This window comes from Microtus pennsylvanicus, chromosome 1 (assembly GCF_037038515.1).
Source record: "Microtus pennsylvanicus isolate mMicPen1 chromosome 1, mMicPen1.hap1, whole genome shotgun sequence".
Lineage (NCBI taxonomy): Eukaryota > Metazoa > Chordata > Mammalia > Rodentia > Cricetidae > Microtus > Microtus pennsylvanicus.
In genome coordinates, this window is record NC_134579.1 from 63139772 (window position 1) to 63157122 (window position 17351).

Consider the following 17351-nt stretch of genomic DNA (forward strand, 5'->3'; position numbering starts at 1 on the left):
CTCATTGGAAGGAACTCTGAAGGGATTGATTTCTGGGTATTTCTACTCTCTCCTCTTCTTGCTTCCTCACTATGGACTAAAACCTCTGAGACCATCACTAAAACAAAGGCTTCCTTCCCTGCTTTCTTTCATGGTGACAGAAAACTAACATGCTGACTCCACTCTCTTTACACTTACACATCAGTGTTTGTGTAAATCCCAGAAATAATATTACCTACAGATAGGGACGTTTATTATATGATCACAGTATAATTCTAGTTGGTCATCTAATGTACCTTATTGAATAAGCAATAGAAAGTTGCTGGTTGAGGTCCCAATTCATGATATGTATTGGATTTACTTACAATGTCTGAGTTGCCATCAGTCGGGCACAGTTCCCCAGCGCTTGTCATTCTAGGTCTGGTATTTTATGAACTGTTTTGGGTGGTGCATGTATGTGTGAGCATGTGAATGTGGAGGGCAGAGGCCAAAGTCAGGTGTTTTAGCTCTCAACCTTACTTTTTTTTAAAAATAAAGATGTATATTTATTATGACTAGAATATATGAATATTCTCCTTGCATGTGCCCCTGAAGGCCAGAAGATGACACCAGATCTCATTACAGGTGGTTGTGAGACACCATGTGGTTGGTGGCAATTGAACTCAGGACCTCTGGAAGAATAGTCAGCGTTCTTAACCACTGAGCCATCTCTCCAGACCCACAACCTTACTTTTTAAGGTAAGTTTTCTCACTGAACCTGAGCTGTTTAGCCTCCACTACATTGGCTGGCCTGTGAGCTTTAGGGACCCGCCTAACTCCACCCTGTTCACTCTAACTTGCCTGGCTTTTACATAGATGCTGGAGAAGGGAATGTAGGTCCTACACTAACTAACAAGACCATATCCAGTGAAGCATCTCTCTAACCCTGACCTTGGCGTGTTAGGATAGCAAAGATCCATTTCATAGGATATGCTTCGATTTGGCTCAGCCTGCCTCTTGACTATCAGAGGGCAAGTCACACACTTCTGGAAGGAATACCACTGATATGTGGTATCCATTTTTCCCATTTCTACTGACAATGTGATCATATTTAAACTTCTGTCTGCTTAAAATTTCTCCATGGTAAAATTATTTTTGCCTTTGTAACTAGTAATTTCAGGGATGACACTTTCTTAGCATGTAAATAACCTTGTTTCTTCACTTATTGTGATATTTTAAGATAGATTTTGATAGTTTCTTAAGGTTCTTGCTGAAATCATGAATACCATACAGTTTTCTTTCAGGAAGGATTTCTGACTTTGTCACTCCTGGGCCTGGATCAGCAGCAGACAGTGATTGTGAGCACAGCTTCTCCTCCTCCATCTTTTCAGTCATGCATTGCTTATGCCTTCAAGGGCTACTTAATTTTTATTTAACCCTATGTTTTATAACCAGTTATTAATTTACTTTGACAATCCAATGTTAATTTTAAATTTCAAACTTCTAGAAAATGCTCAAACAAGTCACTCTGAACTTCTTTGATCCCTTATCCTACTTTGCCATCCTTTCCACCCTGCCTCCCCCTTTTTTAAAAATAAAAATACGTAGCCAGGCTGGCTGAGTTCGTGACCCTTCTGCTCCCACCTTCTCCAACAATCCCTATTGGTGTGAGCACTGCAAGCACCTCTACTTTCCCTTTGCTAGAAACTAATCTCATCAGGGTCTGATTAATTCTTCCCATGTTTCACACAACTGAGTAAATTTGTTTCCTTATCTTCTTTTAAAATGTCAAAGCAAGCTAGGCATGGTAGAACACACCTTTAATCCCAGCACTCAGGGGCAGAGGCAGGCAGTTTGAGGCCAGCTTGATCTACAGAGTGAGTTCCATGACAGGCCAGGGCTACACAGAGAAACCCTGACTTGAAAAACCAAAACCAAACAAACCAAACCAACCAACCAACCAACCCCAAAAGATAAAACAGACCCTTTTTCATGTTGCATATCAATTCATAGATACTTTTAAAAAAATCATTTATTTACTCTAAAGAATTCCATTTCATGGATATTGCTGATTTCTAATCACTTTTTAATTTACTTATAGACATATACTAGTTTTGCACATTAGTAGGGTTAAATGTGATAATCCATACATGTACTCAATTTGCACTCATCAAATACAACTTTTTATCCACTCTTCTACTTTTTATCCATTTCCACCATCCCTATGGCATTAGTATTAGCCTGCCATTGTTGTTGTTCTTTTTTTTCCCTGTCTTGTTTCGAGACCAGGAATTACTAAACCACAGATGTTGTCACCAAACTCACCACAGTCCAGCCCAGCCTCAAGGTTATAATTCTTCTGCTATGCGCTACTGCCTGATTTGACAATGCTGGATTGACCTTGAATTCATTGGACAGACTGACTCAGTCCATGGTATAGTATCCTTTTGACAAGAGTCAGTACATCATCTTGACTTTATTATAAAAACTGTTTTAATCTAACGTCAACATATTATTAGAATATGTTAGAGAACATTTAAAAAAATTGTTGTTGCTAGGCACCTTTAATTCCAGTACTCGGGAGGCAGAGGCAGAGGCAGAGGCAGAGGCAGAGGCAGAGGCAGAGGCAGAGGCAGAGGCAGAGGCAGAGGCAGAGGCAGAGGCAGAGGCAGAGGCAGGTGGATCTCTGCCTCCCTAATCCTGCAAGCTGGAGGCCAGTCTAGTCTACAGAGTTGAGTTCCAGGACAGCCAGGACTACAAAGAAACCCTGTCATGAAAAATAAAAGAAAAAGCAAAAGCAAACCAAACCACAACCCACAAAACTTGTTATATTGTTTTTAAATTTGTATGCTGTCTTTGAAGACTGAAGACTTTTTTGAGTAAGCTTAACATCTTACTCAAGGTGTGGTTCTTGTCCACACCTTGTGGACCTAGGCCTTCAGATAACTATCTCCTATTTTACAGATGCATGTGATCATTTTATTTTCAAATTTTGTCAGTCTTTTCTGGTATCTATTTTTCTAAGACACTCAAGATCAAATTTTTACTTAGCTAAAGTGGTAACGTTAATAAGACATCAAGTCTATGTCATCTATCTTCTGTTTCTTAATTCAAATAAAGTCAAAGTGTGCATCCTCCTGAGAAACCACACCCCAGGGTGGCTTTGGTGCTCACCTTCTCTGCTACTGCTCGCACAGACTGGACACTCGTCCCATACAGATGGTTGTTATACTGCCCAGCTTCAATGAACTTATGCTCCTGGATGTCTTTTTCCATCTGTTCCCTTGAAGTCACAAAATGATAATCTCTTCCATCCACCTCATAATCACGCTTTGGTCTAGTTGTATCTTCAATAAAAAAGAACTTGGGGAAGTGTTTCATATTTAAAAACAGAATAAATACATCTTTTACTTAATTCGTTGCTTTTTAAAAACTTTAACACAATACTTTTAAATCTAAAAAAAGAGAAATAATATTGAGGATGAAGGAGTTTATTAACAGTTAACCATAACACTTTAAAGCAGTTATATTTACTTTTACCAAACAGTGACACTAAATGTTAAAAGTTTTAATTTGGGTTACTCACGAGGGACACAGGATCCAAATTTGTCGGGAAATTCTGAGATTAAATCATCATTTACCCTGTCTTTCATGGGTCCCAGAATAATGACTGGCCGGGTATAATTGACTATAAAGATAAACACATAAAAAGGTATAAACACTTAGCAAATACAAATGTGTTTTATTTCAGCAGAGAAGAAAACCATTCTGAAGAATCTATTCTTTATTCTTTCTCTACATTATGTTCTTTTGTAAATAAATTGTTATTAAAATCTCTGAAATCAATCAAGTCAAATTTAGCATCATAGTTCAATATATCACTAACATCTCATTTTAAACAGAAAACAAAGTATAGTGTTTTCCTGGTGGGTTCTGAAGTTAAGAACTAAGAAGGCAGAGCAGAGAAGACAGGAAGAACAAGAACAACGAAGTGTAGGAAGTGATGTGACGACAGTGATCTAGATGACTCAGCAGAGTACACAGTGGGTTGTGCTGACGAAGGAAGTTGGTGGTGAGCATCAGCCTAGTATTCTGGTTGGAGGAATTAGATATAGTGAGGAAGATACAACATATGGAATAAGGGCCTAGAAACTGCCTGGGTAAAGAGGATAAGAAACTATGAGTTTAAAAGAATCTCTGACAGTTTTAAAGTGCTACTGCAAGGGCAGTAATGCAATATTATACATATTGAAAAGAAGTGGCTTAGGAATATACCATCAGTAAAAACCAGTTAATATAAAATAATTTGGTTCTAATATTTTGTGTATTAAATAGTGCTTCTTGAAATTCATACAGAATTTTTCTACATATATAGTTTAAAAATAGCAATTACAATACAACATTTTTCCATCTGAAAAATCAGCACAGTCTGATTTTCCAAACTAAGAAGCATGTTTAATTTCATTTTACATTAACTAATCAATTTATTTATTTATTTATTTATTTTTTTTTTGTTTTTCGAGACAGGGTTTCTCTGTGGTTTTGGAGCCTGTCCTGGAACTAGCTCTTGTAGACCAGGCTGGCCTCGAACTCACAGAGATCCTCCTGCCTCTGCCTCCCGAGTGCTGGGATTAAAGGCGTGCGCCACCACCGCCCGGCTACTAATCAATTTATTATAACTAATTTCTGTGTATGTGACATGGTATGTGTATATGCAGGAGAGAGGATAACTTGTGGGAGTTGCTTATCTTTTTCCACCATGTTGTTTTTGGAAATTGAACTGAGGTCATCAGGTCTGGAAGCAAGTACTCTTGTCCACTTGTCCATCTCACTGGCCTTGAATATATACTTTTTAGTAAGGCTATATATACAACATGAACGAACTTCACAAACCTTCTTGTTGATTCACTGGCTCATACGATAAAACATATTCTTCTTGACCACCTACAGAGAGTGAAAGCAAGGGTAAGACAATATGAAGATAACTGATGCCAGTGTGATCCTCCTCCACACAACTCACCTAGCTCTTTACACATAAGACACTAGAACTTTCTGAGAAGTGAACAGAGAATACAAAAGGTACTATATCATAAATTATCCAAGGCAAGATTTAGAACAAAAGGGGAAATCATTAAACCATAAAGGTAAGCTTAATAAATATAAGACGAAACATAAACGTACTAATCTTTCCATAGCTTAATGTTACTATGTACTTCCTTTATTTATAGGTCATCAAAACCATTAAAACCTTTACTTCTGGCTAGAGATTTAATTTACTGGAGGGCTGCCTGAGTTTGCTCCCCAGTACTACAAAAAGCAAACAAAACTGCCTCCAAATAACAACCTTCTCATACCAAACCCCCAAACCAACAAAAATTCCTTCCTCTGGTATATCACACATTTACTATAAATATGTTATATGGATATGGGACTGATTTCCTAAAATCCCAGCACTAGAGTCTCAGCCTCAAAACAAAACAAAAATCAAAATAAGAAAAACCCAGTAAGCCAGAGAAAATACTGTTTTTGTTTCAATTGACTGAATTTATCTAAAGCTATATTTTATTTTGAAAAACAGTGTAATTTTGCTTTAATTACAAAAGCACTGCATCTGAAATTTAAATTGAAGGAGCTTTGGAAATATAATAAATGAAAAAAATCTAGCAGCTATGTGAATTCTGTGAATACCATGAAAATAATTAAAACTCTAGCCGTAAACATGTACTACAGAAAACAACAAAGACTCAGTGACTGAATGAAAGCAATGAAAACTGAATAATATATTTGGAAAATGTTCTCCTCATCAAGATTCTGTCACAACTGGGCTTCTTTGTGACTGGTTCACGTGAACGCATTACTGTATGTGTGCAGCTGATGGCCTTCTAATCTGTAACAGTGGTACACAGATCTGTGTTTGTTTGCTTCCAATCTTACTACTGCAGTATTCCACAACAGACACTCCATGAGCTGTTTTCTCTTTTTCTTTTTTCAATTACTGATATATCTATGCAGGGTAGCACACAGATCTCTATGAATTCGAGGCTAGTCTATGTAGAGAGTTCCAGGCTATCTAAGGCTACACTTAGTGAGAACCTGTCTCAAAAACCAAAACAAAACAAGTTACTGATGTAAAATATGGTTTACATACTACAAAACATGCAGTTGGATATTCCAAAACTTAGCAATTCATGCAAATGGTGAGAAAAGACAGTATATACTTTCATTTACCTCTTTTTAGTCTAGAAAAACCATTCAACTACTCTACAGTGAATTCTGGTTTTAAGTAAATAAAGAAATAATTTTGCCATTCTTCTTTCTCAAATTACAAAGCTATTATGTAGAAAAAATATTCAATCAATGAATGAGGGTTAAAAGTATATATTGCCAACATGAAAATCTGGGAGTGGTAAAGGGATTAACCTTTTGAGCAGCCATACTCATCTGTAATCAAGATTACTTTCATTTTAGACAGCAGTAAAAAAAAGTTAGAAAAACAATTTTAATTTTTAAGTTGTTACAATTGGTATCTACATACTCTCTGCTTTCCATATTCCAATTTGTCTAAAAAAATCCTTATTTATATAGCCCAATTAACATCAAGAGTATAACATTAAACATTAGGAAAGAAAACAGTATTACTTTTTGAGCAATGGTTGCACAGAATAAAAAGAAAATAAACTAACAATCATTTAGCATTACTAACAAATATCCTTTAAATGCTTATGTTAAAAATGAAATTACTAAAGAAAATAGAAAAATACATGTTCATTCCCTATTAGATATTTACTTTTTATAAGATACACACAAACCCACAGACTATGTATAGTATACATAAATTAAGTTGTTAAATGGGTTCATTTTCATTAAAACCTTGAAATTAACCTTCTCTGTATGTACAGCTTGAGGACCCCTTATCCAAAATGCTTGCAACAAAAATTTTTTCCAATTTAGAGTTTCTTTTTTGCATTTAAAATATTTACACAGCCAATCCTGGCCAAGCAACTCTGAACTGAAAATTTTGGAGAATAGATGTTCTAAGATCTGAAACTTTCGGAGTATCATGCTGGTGCTAATGAGTGTGAGTTTTTGGTTAGATACTGATTACTTCCTTTACAAAAGAATAAGTGACATAGAACACTTACGGTAACTACTTTCACTATCGCTGGCATTAGAAGTTACATGCTCTGAAATCGAAGGAAAATGAAAAGAAAAAGAAAACAGTGTCATTAATTTAAAAGTGGATAAAAGCAAATTATCAAAATTAAACAAGGTGGTATTGTAAATGTTGAGATATGAACCACATAAAATTTCCCATAAAAAAACCACAGAATTTTTACGAAGCATTTTAGATTTTCCATGAAAAAGTTAAATTTTCAACTAAATTAACACAAATTAGCACAAGGAAATACCTGACGTAAAAGAAAATGCCTTACTCTCTAAATTTATGTTTATGAACAAAATTTTCAGTAAAAACCCAAGTAGAATACACAACAGATAAAACATAATCTTGAATTAGTTCTTAAATACCATACCATAAAATCCAAAAGGAGAAACTATATTTGGTACCATTTAGTTTAGGAAAAACCACCTAAGGGCAGAGAGAGGCCATTTCCTGATGAGGACAGGTCCTTTTGTCATTTACTACAGTCACTTGAAGCTGTGTAGATGACAACTGTCTCACAGGTAATGAGGAAGGGAATCTGAGATGCATCACTGCGTTTTAATAGGTCAGCATTCCTTAGCCACTGTCCTGTGACAAGAGACTACTCTCCAGAACAAGACAACTCCCCCAGTAAATAGTAAAAAGCCACCTAGCTTCCGCTCGAAAGCCGCCCCATTTCGTACCAGGTACTCATTGCTCAATAAGTATCTTTCTATCTATCTTCCTTGAATAAAAGACCAAAAATTTTATTTAGAAAACTAAACAACAGAAACTTTCAAGGACAGAGGGAAACCTAAATGTCTAATGCTAGGAAGAGAAGAACAAGAACATTTTAAGGACAAAAACGTTTGAGGCCCAGGTCTCAATTAAGCAGGCAATTAAGCAGTTCTGCAGAAAGGAGAACAGTAGACCTGCATCAGAGTGTAAAACAAACCTGCTGATTTTAAATTGCAAAGAAAAAGATCAATTCTCTCAAAAAACTGTGTGTGTCGAGGCCAGAGGTCAATACTGTCTTTTTCTCTGGATCTCCATCTTATTTTTGAGACCGTTTTTCATTAAATCTGGAGCTCACTGATTGGTCAAGACCTACATGTTCTCACTCCCAAGTGCTGGGATTATAGGTGTTAGGATTATGCTGGCCTTCCCTCTCACCTGGCACGATGAACCCAGACAGTAGACTGTCCCTTTAAGAGACAAACTCTGCCCACTCCCAATCTCTCCCTTCCTGTTGAAGCAAACTGGTCTCTTCTCCCTCTGCTGTTATTCTGAAGAGGCAGCTGTCTCTTTCCTTTTCTCCTCTCCCTACCTCCATACCCTCCCAATAGCCTCTAAATAAACTCTCCATACCCAAGCTCTCTCTGCATGGCATATTCTGTTTTTTTTTTTTTTTGTCCCTGGTTCCCCACCCACAGTGGGATCTGCCAGGGTCACTTGCCTTGTAATCTTTCATTAGTGCTGTGAACTAGATAGGCTCTCCCATCCCCCTCCTCTCCTAGGGCCTGTCCTCTGCTCTGCTAACATCTCACTAGGTCCAAGAGACACTGGACAGTTCCAGAGCATGGAAACAGTGAGGCAACCAGATATTCCAGGACATGGCCAGCACCCCAGCTTTCTCAGGTAGGTGCCCCCAAGATTTCCATGGCTATAAAATCAACAGGAAGCAGTCTTGAGAACCCAGAGCCCCTGTTCCTGTCCCACCTATTCTTTAATTTCCTACCTTTTTATGATAAGAGAAAGATGGGATTATAATTATGTTGGCCTTCCCTGCCACCTGGCAGGATTATTCCAGACAGTAGCCTGCCCCTTTAAGAGACAAACTCTGCCATTCCCAATCCCACCCTCCTTTTGAAGAGGCAGCTTTCTGTCTCTCTCCTCCTCTCCCTTCCTCCCCTCCACACTTGCCTTTAATAAAACCAGCATATTCTGTTTCTTGCTCTTGGTCCTGGTCTCCCAACAGCAATGGGGCCATCCAGGATCACTCATGCCTCTTTCAACAGGCATGTGCTATTCCACTAGGCTTTTTGTTATTTATTTATTCATTCATTCATTCATTTATTTTTTATTTGGATTTTTCGAGACAGGGTTTCTCCGTAGCTTTTTGGTTCCTGTCCTGGAACTAGCTCTTGTAGACCAGGCTGGCCTCGAACTCGCAGAGATCCACCTGCCTCTGCCTCCCGAGTGCTGGGATTAAAGGCGTGCGCCACCATTGCCAGGCACTTTTTGTTTTTTAAACATCAGGTCTCCATGCTTGTATGAGAAATAGTTTGCTGACTGTGCAACCTCCCAGCCTTAATGTACAGACCTTTCTTAACCACAATTTACATTCCATTTATGTATGTATGTATGTATGTATGTATGTTTTTTTATTGAAACAGGGTTTCCCCTAGTTGAACCTATCCTGGAATTTGCTCTGTAGCTAAAAATGGCCCTGAGCTCCTGATCCTCCTGCCTCAGCCTTCTAATTGCTGGAGTTAGAGGCATGAGCCCACCACTCTTAGGTTTTGTTTTTTTAAGGCCAGGTGTTGGGCACACACTTTATTATGTATACAGTGTCCCACCTGCAGGCCTGTAGAGGGCACCAGATCTCATGACAGATGGCTGTGAGTCATCATGTGGATTCTGGGAATTGAACTTAGGACCTGAAGAACAGTCAGTGCTTTTAACCTCTGAGCCATTTCTCCAGTCCCACAATTTACATTTTAAATAAAGGATTTAAAGTTTTAAAAATAGAATTAGGAGAGGGAGAGTCATTTTTTTCCCAGTGGTATGGTCACCAAATAATCTCTCCATATCATGCTCAAAGAAACTTAATACTCAGTGGGCTGCAAAAGGGAAGCAGACATGAAAGAAAGAGACTTGTGGGAAGAAGAATGGTCCATTGGGACCAGAGAGGATGATGGGGTAAAAATAACTAAAATTTATATATGTATGACCCTGCTAGGGAATAAAACAGTAGAAATTATAATGACCTTTTCTTATAAGAAACTTCAGTAAAATAATTATGCCTAAATATTAGAAGCAGAATAAATTAAACATGACAAGTACACATTAAAAACAGGTAAAGTTTATATTAATTTTTTCTTTTTCCATGTTCATGTGTTCATATACATGCTTTATATGTATGTGGTTCTGCCCATGTATGTGGCTGTGCATGCATGTGGAGGCCTGAAGTGGATGCTGACACTCATCCTCAGCAGCTCCTCACCTTCTTCATAGAGGCTGGTCTCTTCATTAAAGCTGGAGCTCAATGATACTGCTAGTCTAACTGGCTGTACTGCTTGTTCTGGGCACCCTTGCCTTTGCCTTCAACATTTACATGGGACCTGGGGATTTGAACTTTGGTCCTTATAGCTGTAGAAGCAACTGTTCTAAACACTGAACTATCTTTTAAATCCCCTCCCATTTCTTTTTCATGTTACTACATGGACCCTCAACACAATCATTGAAATTCTTCAATGATATTCAATTTAATTTATAAATTATAATTTACCTGCTAAACATTTCAGTTTGCTTTAAACTGCTTTAAAATAACCTTAATAATGCTAAATGTCCTAGTTTATATCACACTTTTTACCTATCCTATTTTTTAAAAAAATTGTTACAAGAGGAATGCCACATTAAAAACCAAAAACTTCTGAAGCCTGTCTAAGGACTGGCATTACAATCTTTAATCTCTAAGTTGTGAAAGAAAGAAAAATTAGTTATCTGCAGGCCAAGAATAGTGGGTATGTAATAGACAATGTGATTAATGTTGAGCTGGAAGTTACGAAGTAGGGTATAACAGAAGACAGGGTTTACTGTTCTACCCTTCAATCTGATATACTATAGAATAAAAAGTTATGATTCTTTTTTACTTCACCTACTCACCTTGAACTCTTTAAAACTCCCAAAGGTATACTATAATAAACTTTGTGTGTTCTCATATTTTCTGTGCTTATTTCCTCTATAATAAAACTTCACAGCCAGGCGGTGGTGGTGCACGCCTTTAATCCCAGCATTCGGGAGGCAGAGGCAGGCGGATCCCTGTGAGTTTGAGGCCAGCCTGGTCTACAAGAGCTAGCTCCAGGACAGGAACCAAAAGCTACAGAGAAACCCTGTCTCGAAAATCCAAAAAAACCCAAAACAAAAAAAAAACAAAAAAAACTTTGCTATTCTGAGCGTAGGCTTTGGACTAGGATAATCACTTGGTATTGCTTAAGAACAAGAAAAGTAAAGCGCCCCTCCTCTAAAATAATCTGTTGGGGGTGGGGCTGCTGCTCAGTAATACAACATTTGCTGAGCATGGATGAAGAAGCACTCGGCCCAAGCCCTAGCTCTGCCAACATAAAAACAAAACAAAACCTTGAACATAATTTGCCCAAGAAAGTTAGAAAGCTAATACACAGATTACAAGGTGTTTAAATTTACTTACAACATAACAAAACCAGACATGCCAAGCAGAGACAAGGATATAAGGAGCCAGAATCATCAACTGGGGGTAGGATTATGAGTAAAAACAATCTGGGAAATTATTTTTCAGCACAGTGATCCCTAAGTATCCACCAAAGGTTGTTCCAGGACTCCAGAGGTAAGAGAATGAGGATGTGAATGTGCTTTTCATAAAACTTGTAGGATCTGCAGGTACTTCCCACTCTCTCCTTTCCTTCCGAGACAGAGCCTCATGTAATCCAGGCTGTCCTATAATAGGTAGCTAAGCCTGTCCTTGAACTTCTCACATAGCCTCTAACCTCCCAAATGCTGGGAATATACGCAGAGTGACATAGTCGTCTCCCATATACTTTAATCCATTTTTGATTCTACAATACTCAATGCAGTGTAAATATGCCTAAACTGTATCGTTCAGCGAATGAGAAGGAAATTAAAGCCAATTCAATTTACATCACTGGAGGCTGTGAAGTCAGCAACAGTAAATACAAGTGCTATAGAAAGACTTGAGGATTTGTGAAATGCAGGAAGCTGCAGCAGGAGGAGGTCATTTCAATGCATTTAGTGCAGTGCCTTGAGTATGTGGCAAATTCAAAATTTATGCTTTGCAGATATTTGGATTCTTCTCCCCAAATATTCTGTTGTGAAATATTATTGTAACTAAAGATGTTGACATTTGTTTATGATGATTTGTTTAAACGATGTAAAAGTGTGTTGCTCTGCTTACCTAAGGCACCTGATTGGTCTAATAAAAAGCTGAATGGCCAATAGTTAGGCAAAAGAGAGATCGGTGGGGCTGGTGGGTTAGAAAATAAGTAGTAGGAGGAGGTGAGAGACGGAGATGCCAGGGGCCAGTCATCCAGGTAGCTGTCAGCCAGCCAGATAGAGCAGGACATACAGAACGAGAGGTAAAAAGACCCAAGGCAAAATGTGGATGAAGAGAAACAGGTTAAATTAAGAACTACCAAGAAATGAGCCTAAGCTAGGGCTGAACATTCATAATTAAAAAGTGTGTCTGGGAGCTGGTAGGAGGCCCAGACAAAGCCTGCTTTATTTGGGCACCAAAATGCTGTTTTACCTTAGTCCCAGTAGCTGCGCTTTAAAACTACAAGGGGCTGGACTGCTCAGGCCACAGTCTAGGGGAGCTCTGTTACTGCAGCTAAAGGCAGTTCTAACTAAATCTTTATAGTTCTAATAAAACTTGAGATTCAAAGGCTAAGGTGAAAACCTGTGAGCTCAGAGAGTTAAAGACTAGCAACTGCCTAATTTTCTTTCTTAGCTGGCACCCCTGGAAGCCACTTTCTTCCACACTGCCCCAAATAAAAATCCCACTCTAAGCTCCTCCCTGCTACTTCCTGTCACCTAGCTGCTAACCTGCCTCTCTGAGCCCAGGTTAATCTTTTTGCTTAATTCTTAGATAAGGAAACTGCATATGGAGAACCAATTCTGTAAAGCTAAACAAATGTATACGTATGACCCAATAATTTCTCCCTCTTCTATATTATTTCCCTGAAAGGCATTTATCTGCGTATCAAAAGACATGCATAAGAATATTTCAGAGTGCCAAGCACGTTCTGTTTGCATATCTGAAGTGTGTAGCTTCATTTTTATTTTGTTGTGAGCATTTCCCATGCCATCTGTATGTAGACCAGGTTGATCTCAGGCTTGTGATGCTCTTGTTGTGTCTTCTCAGGGCATGAATGACCTGGTTCTTAACATAATTTTTAATTGTCACATAATACTATAAATACAGATAGATCATATTTCATTAACCATTTCCAAATTAAGACAGGATGGCTTCAACCTATATTCTTTTTGTTGTTACTTTTAAATAATGATAAAATTTATCTCCATCTCCAATTATATCCTGAAGATAATCTCCTTGAAAGGGATTTAATGTGCCAAAAGAGAAAAGTTTTGAGAAAGACTATATTAATTTATATTTGTAATCACAGTGCTTTAAAAGGCTACTCTATAGAACTAACTCTATCACGGATTGTGTCTTCAGGCAATGGGTAAAGGTGTCATTTTGTATATGTTGATTACTGGGGAAATAGTATTTTTACATATGCTTGCTCTATCTGCTCATCTTTTGAGTTCTGCTTGTGCTGTGGCGTATCTCAAAGGGCCATAAATTAAGAACGTGGTCTTCAGCTTGGTATAATCAGAAGGTGTAGACACTTAGTAAGTGCAGCCTAGTGTGCAGATTTAGGTCACTGAGGGCACTCCAAGAGGGTAGTAGGACACTAATCTTTCTGGGCTTTTTCTGTCCTTCCTGGAACCATGAGACGAACAGTTTACGACACCACACACATTCTTCAATGATGTGCTATCTTGCCACATGCCTCCCAAGCTACAGGGCCAAGTGATCACTGACTGCAGCTTCCAAACTGAGTCAAAATGGACATCTGTCTTTATACGCCAATTATCTTAGGTTTTTGTGAGTAACAGAAAGCCAACACACTTGTCTCATCCCTTGTCTAGTTTTCTAGTGGACAGCCTGTTTCTTGATTCATAAAAAACCTGCACTTGATGCAAATAGAGCCTTCAAGTCTAGGCTGAGCCTTTTAATACATGAAGAAAGCATTCCCTAAGTTTTCTCTCCTCCTTCCCCTCTCCTCTGCCTTCCTTTCTCCCTTGCCTCTCTATTTTTAAGATGCCTGGTAGGAAAGATTATTTCAAATTTAACCACGTTTTACCTGTCTTCTCAAACATTTCCTTCCTGACAGGGTGTGTTTTTTTATTCTCTGCAAATGTTACACTGACAATCACAAGCAATACTACTTGACATCTTATTTGTAACAAAAGTAGTAAAACTAAGTCTGGTTTTGGCACTTGAGTGCTGTGCACAACTCTGTTTATATCAGCTTTTGGAACAAGAAGAAACTAGACAGACACAAGAAACCTATGTGGCTAAGCCGAGGTGCTTTAAAAAACTGAAAACTGTGAAAACGGAAAGTGAGTGTGTTCTAGACAGTTTCCTTTCTGAAACTGTGTTAGGGACTTCAATCATCTATCGTCTACTGAATTACATCTCCTTTAGTCTTATTTTGGTGTATTTTGAACTTTAGCATATAATGAAGTCATAAGTATCCTTCTTCGAGTATTTTCTCTATAGTAACCATCAGCCTATAATGCTTTATGTGTTTATTTTATGTGATAATCTCCTTCATACTCAGTTTTAGAGATCTATTGGTATTTTTCTATCGCCTTCAATAGTTTCTGAATAAAACCGTGACCTTTAGGTTGCCAAGTTAATACATTCTTTCAATTCCTGTGAAATGAAGCAGATACATGTAATTCGATGAATTTTAACACTGTGTAGAAAGTTAAATCTTTCACCAAGTGACATTGCCTGATAATCAGTTATTTTTCTCTTAAGAAATTTCAATTCCCAATTAGAGAGAGACACAGGGTGAGGTACTAAGCATATACAAAAGTGTGGGAGCCATAATCATACACATCAGTGTCAGTGGGGGCTCAGTTCCATTTAAGGAGTATTTTCATACGTCTGTGCTGCTTCAAGGAGATTCAAAAATTCCAAGTTGATCCATATAACCTCTAAAATATATCAGCCTCAAAATAAATCCTAGAGCATCAGGAGAATCTATGGAGCTATTTTCCAGTTACTGAAGTTTTCATTGGCAAAATGTTCTAAAATGTAAAGAAGCTGCCACTAATGACTGGAAATCCTTGGTGCCACCAAATTATATTTTTTAATTAAAAACCATTTTATACAATATATTTTGATGTTTTCCCCTACCTCAACTCCTCTCATATCCTCTCCACCTCCCTACTAACCCAACTAAGAAGACATATGCAAACATGAGAAAGAGCAAAGGACGCCCAGAGTGAAGTAGGCCTGGCAGAAGTTCTTCACATATAAAGTACTCTCTTCTGCCTAGTGCAGACCAAAGTGAAAGTAAATCATTGAAGTGAAAAATCCATCACTAAAACTGTAAAATTTATTATTTAATGATGTAGTTCTTAGAAGGCTAACTAGTTAATTATCAATAAAACTACAAGTTTTTAAAATGGCTAATAATTCAAATGAAATGAACAATTAAAAAAATTAGCTTGAATGATTATTTCTATGAGTCACGATCACCTAAATTTAACTTAGTAGTATTAGGTGACTTTTCATACTTCAACAATTTGAAAACACCTAATTTAAAACTATAACTCCCTTTGTAGACCAGTGATGGGATTACACTCACAAAGCTAGTGATGGGATTACAGGCATATGTCACATGCTTATTCAAACATCGAGTTCCTTCTATATATTAGAATTGGCTAATCTTTATATGATGACCAATTGGTAGATAGAAAGTTAAGAGCAGCAACAAGAACTAGAAGAACAAGAACAACAACAAATCAAAGTAAACAACCTGGTTAAGGGAGGAACATTAGTTATAATATATTCTATATCGCTTCTTATAGTCTTAAGAAAGGAAGCTACTCAATTTTCCCCTAGACCGCTACTTGAATTTGATGTCTATTTCACATTAAAACAAGGGTTCTCTAACATATTACTGTAGTGATTTAAACTTGTTTTAAAAAGGAAGACCCAAAGCTCCAAAGGTGTACATGTCAATATCCTATTAAAATGGGCAGGTGGTACTATTTAAAAAAGTGTTTAAAATGTCTAGAGTCAAAAATTTTCTAGCAAAGGTAACTACCAGAAAAATTATAAAACTCAAATGTAACCGAGTTTTTCAAGTGGTATGTTAAAAAGGGAACACAAGAAAACAACAAAAATTGTATTCTAGAAATAAAAATCCCAAGCATGTTACAAACATGGACAGTCTAAAAGCCATCTAAAGCACATACCTCCTCATGCCAGAAAGGCACACTACTATCAATCTCAAAATGTCCCTAAGTAAGGAAGGAGGTTAAAAAATAACTTGGGAGTGTTTCGGTCACTTACTCAGGCCTTTTGATCCCATGTCGTCAGGGATCTCCTGTAGAGAGTAGTCCCCAGAGAGCAAGCAATAAAAGACAATCAAAAAGAACAGTTGTCAGTGATGCATAGAATTGGTGCTACAATAAGAGACAGTTCCAAGACCATTACAGGTACACACATCTTACGAAGACTGGTTTTAGATTTTTCAAAGTTTAGAATGAGTTACTAAATGATACCTACAAAAAGAATAAAACCTGGAGCTTAGCAGTTGATTAGAATAGAAAGGCAAAATTTTAGGTCATTTGATGTTTTACAAGTAAAATTTACATTATTCATATTTATGGTATTAAGATAAAATGGAACGATTCCAGATGATCTAGTATCAGAAACTGGCAGTACTATACCTATAAATCAAATCAGAAATATTTGAATGTGTGTCAAGTGCTTTTTACATGAGCCCTTACTTCAAAGAGTTATATTTATTTTATATGTAAGCTATAAACAGATAACTTAAAACATTGTTCAACAATTCCTAGGTACCAGAAAAGACTGGCATACAAATTAATTTGTGTGTATTAAATTTCTCCTGCTTGAGACAATCAGTAACCTGTTGCAGCTCTTGAAACTGTCTCCATGGTAACAACCAACTGCAGGGCAGCAGGTCCCTCTACATTCTATTTTCAGTTGACCAATGGATCCACATACTTACGGTCAGCATCACTTGTTTCCTGCTCACTCTGGTCCTTGTTCTTGTAGAAGGGGAATTTTCGGGAAAAGAGGTTCTTTTTACGCTTGTCATTGAATGACTGCTGAAGAAGAGAGGGAGGGGCAAAACAAAGGGGGTGTCTACTTCTGTGTGCACAAAGGCCCAGCCTAGCAGCTATGGAAGCTGACTCCTGTGAC

General features: G+C 37.6%; 1 protein-coding gene across 23 annotated transcripts in view; it reads right to left on the reverse strand.

Moving 5' to 3' along the window:
* Dlg1 (discs large MAGUK scaffold protein 1) overlaps positions 1 to 17351 on the reverse strand; it is a 192978-nt gene that overhangs the window by 16384 nt on the left and 159243 nt on the right. For 5 of the 23 annotated variants that reach the window (XM_075967240.1, XM_075967188.1, XM_075967331.1 and 2 more), the window contains 6 exons: positions 16473 to 16506; positions 7101 to 7142; positions 6379 to 6414; positions 4852 to 4902; positions 3545 to 3646; positions 3133 to 3305 (listed from right to left, as the gene is read on the reverse strand). In XM_075967240.1, coding sequence (XP_075823355.1) covers positions 3133 to 3305; positions 3545 to 3646; positions 4852 to 4902; positions 6379 to 6414; positions 7101 to 7142; positions 16473 to 16506 — 438 coding nt within the window. Of the gene's footprint in view, positions 1 to 3132; positions 3306 to 3544; positions 3647 to 4851; positions 4903 to 6378; positions 6415 to 7100; positions 7143 to 16472; positions 16507 to 17157; positions 17258 to 17351 lie in introns of all 23 variants that reach the window. The other 18 variants (XM_075967206.1, XM_075967138.1, XM_075967274.1 and 15 more) reach the window with 7 other exon arrangements.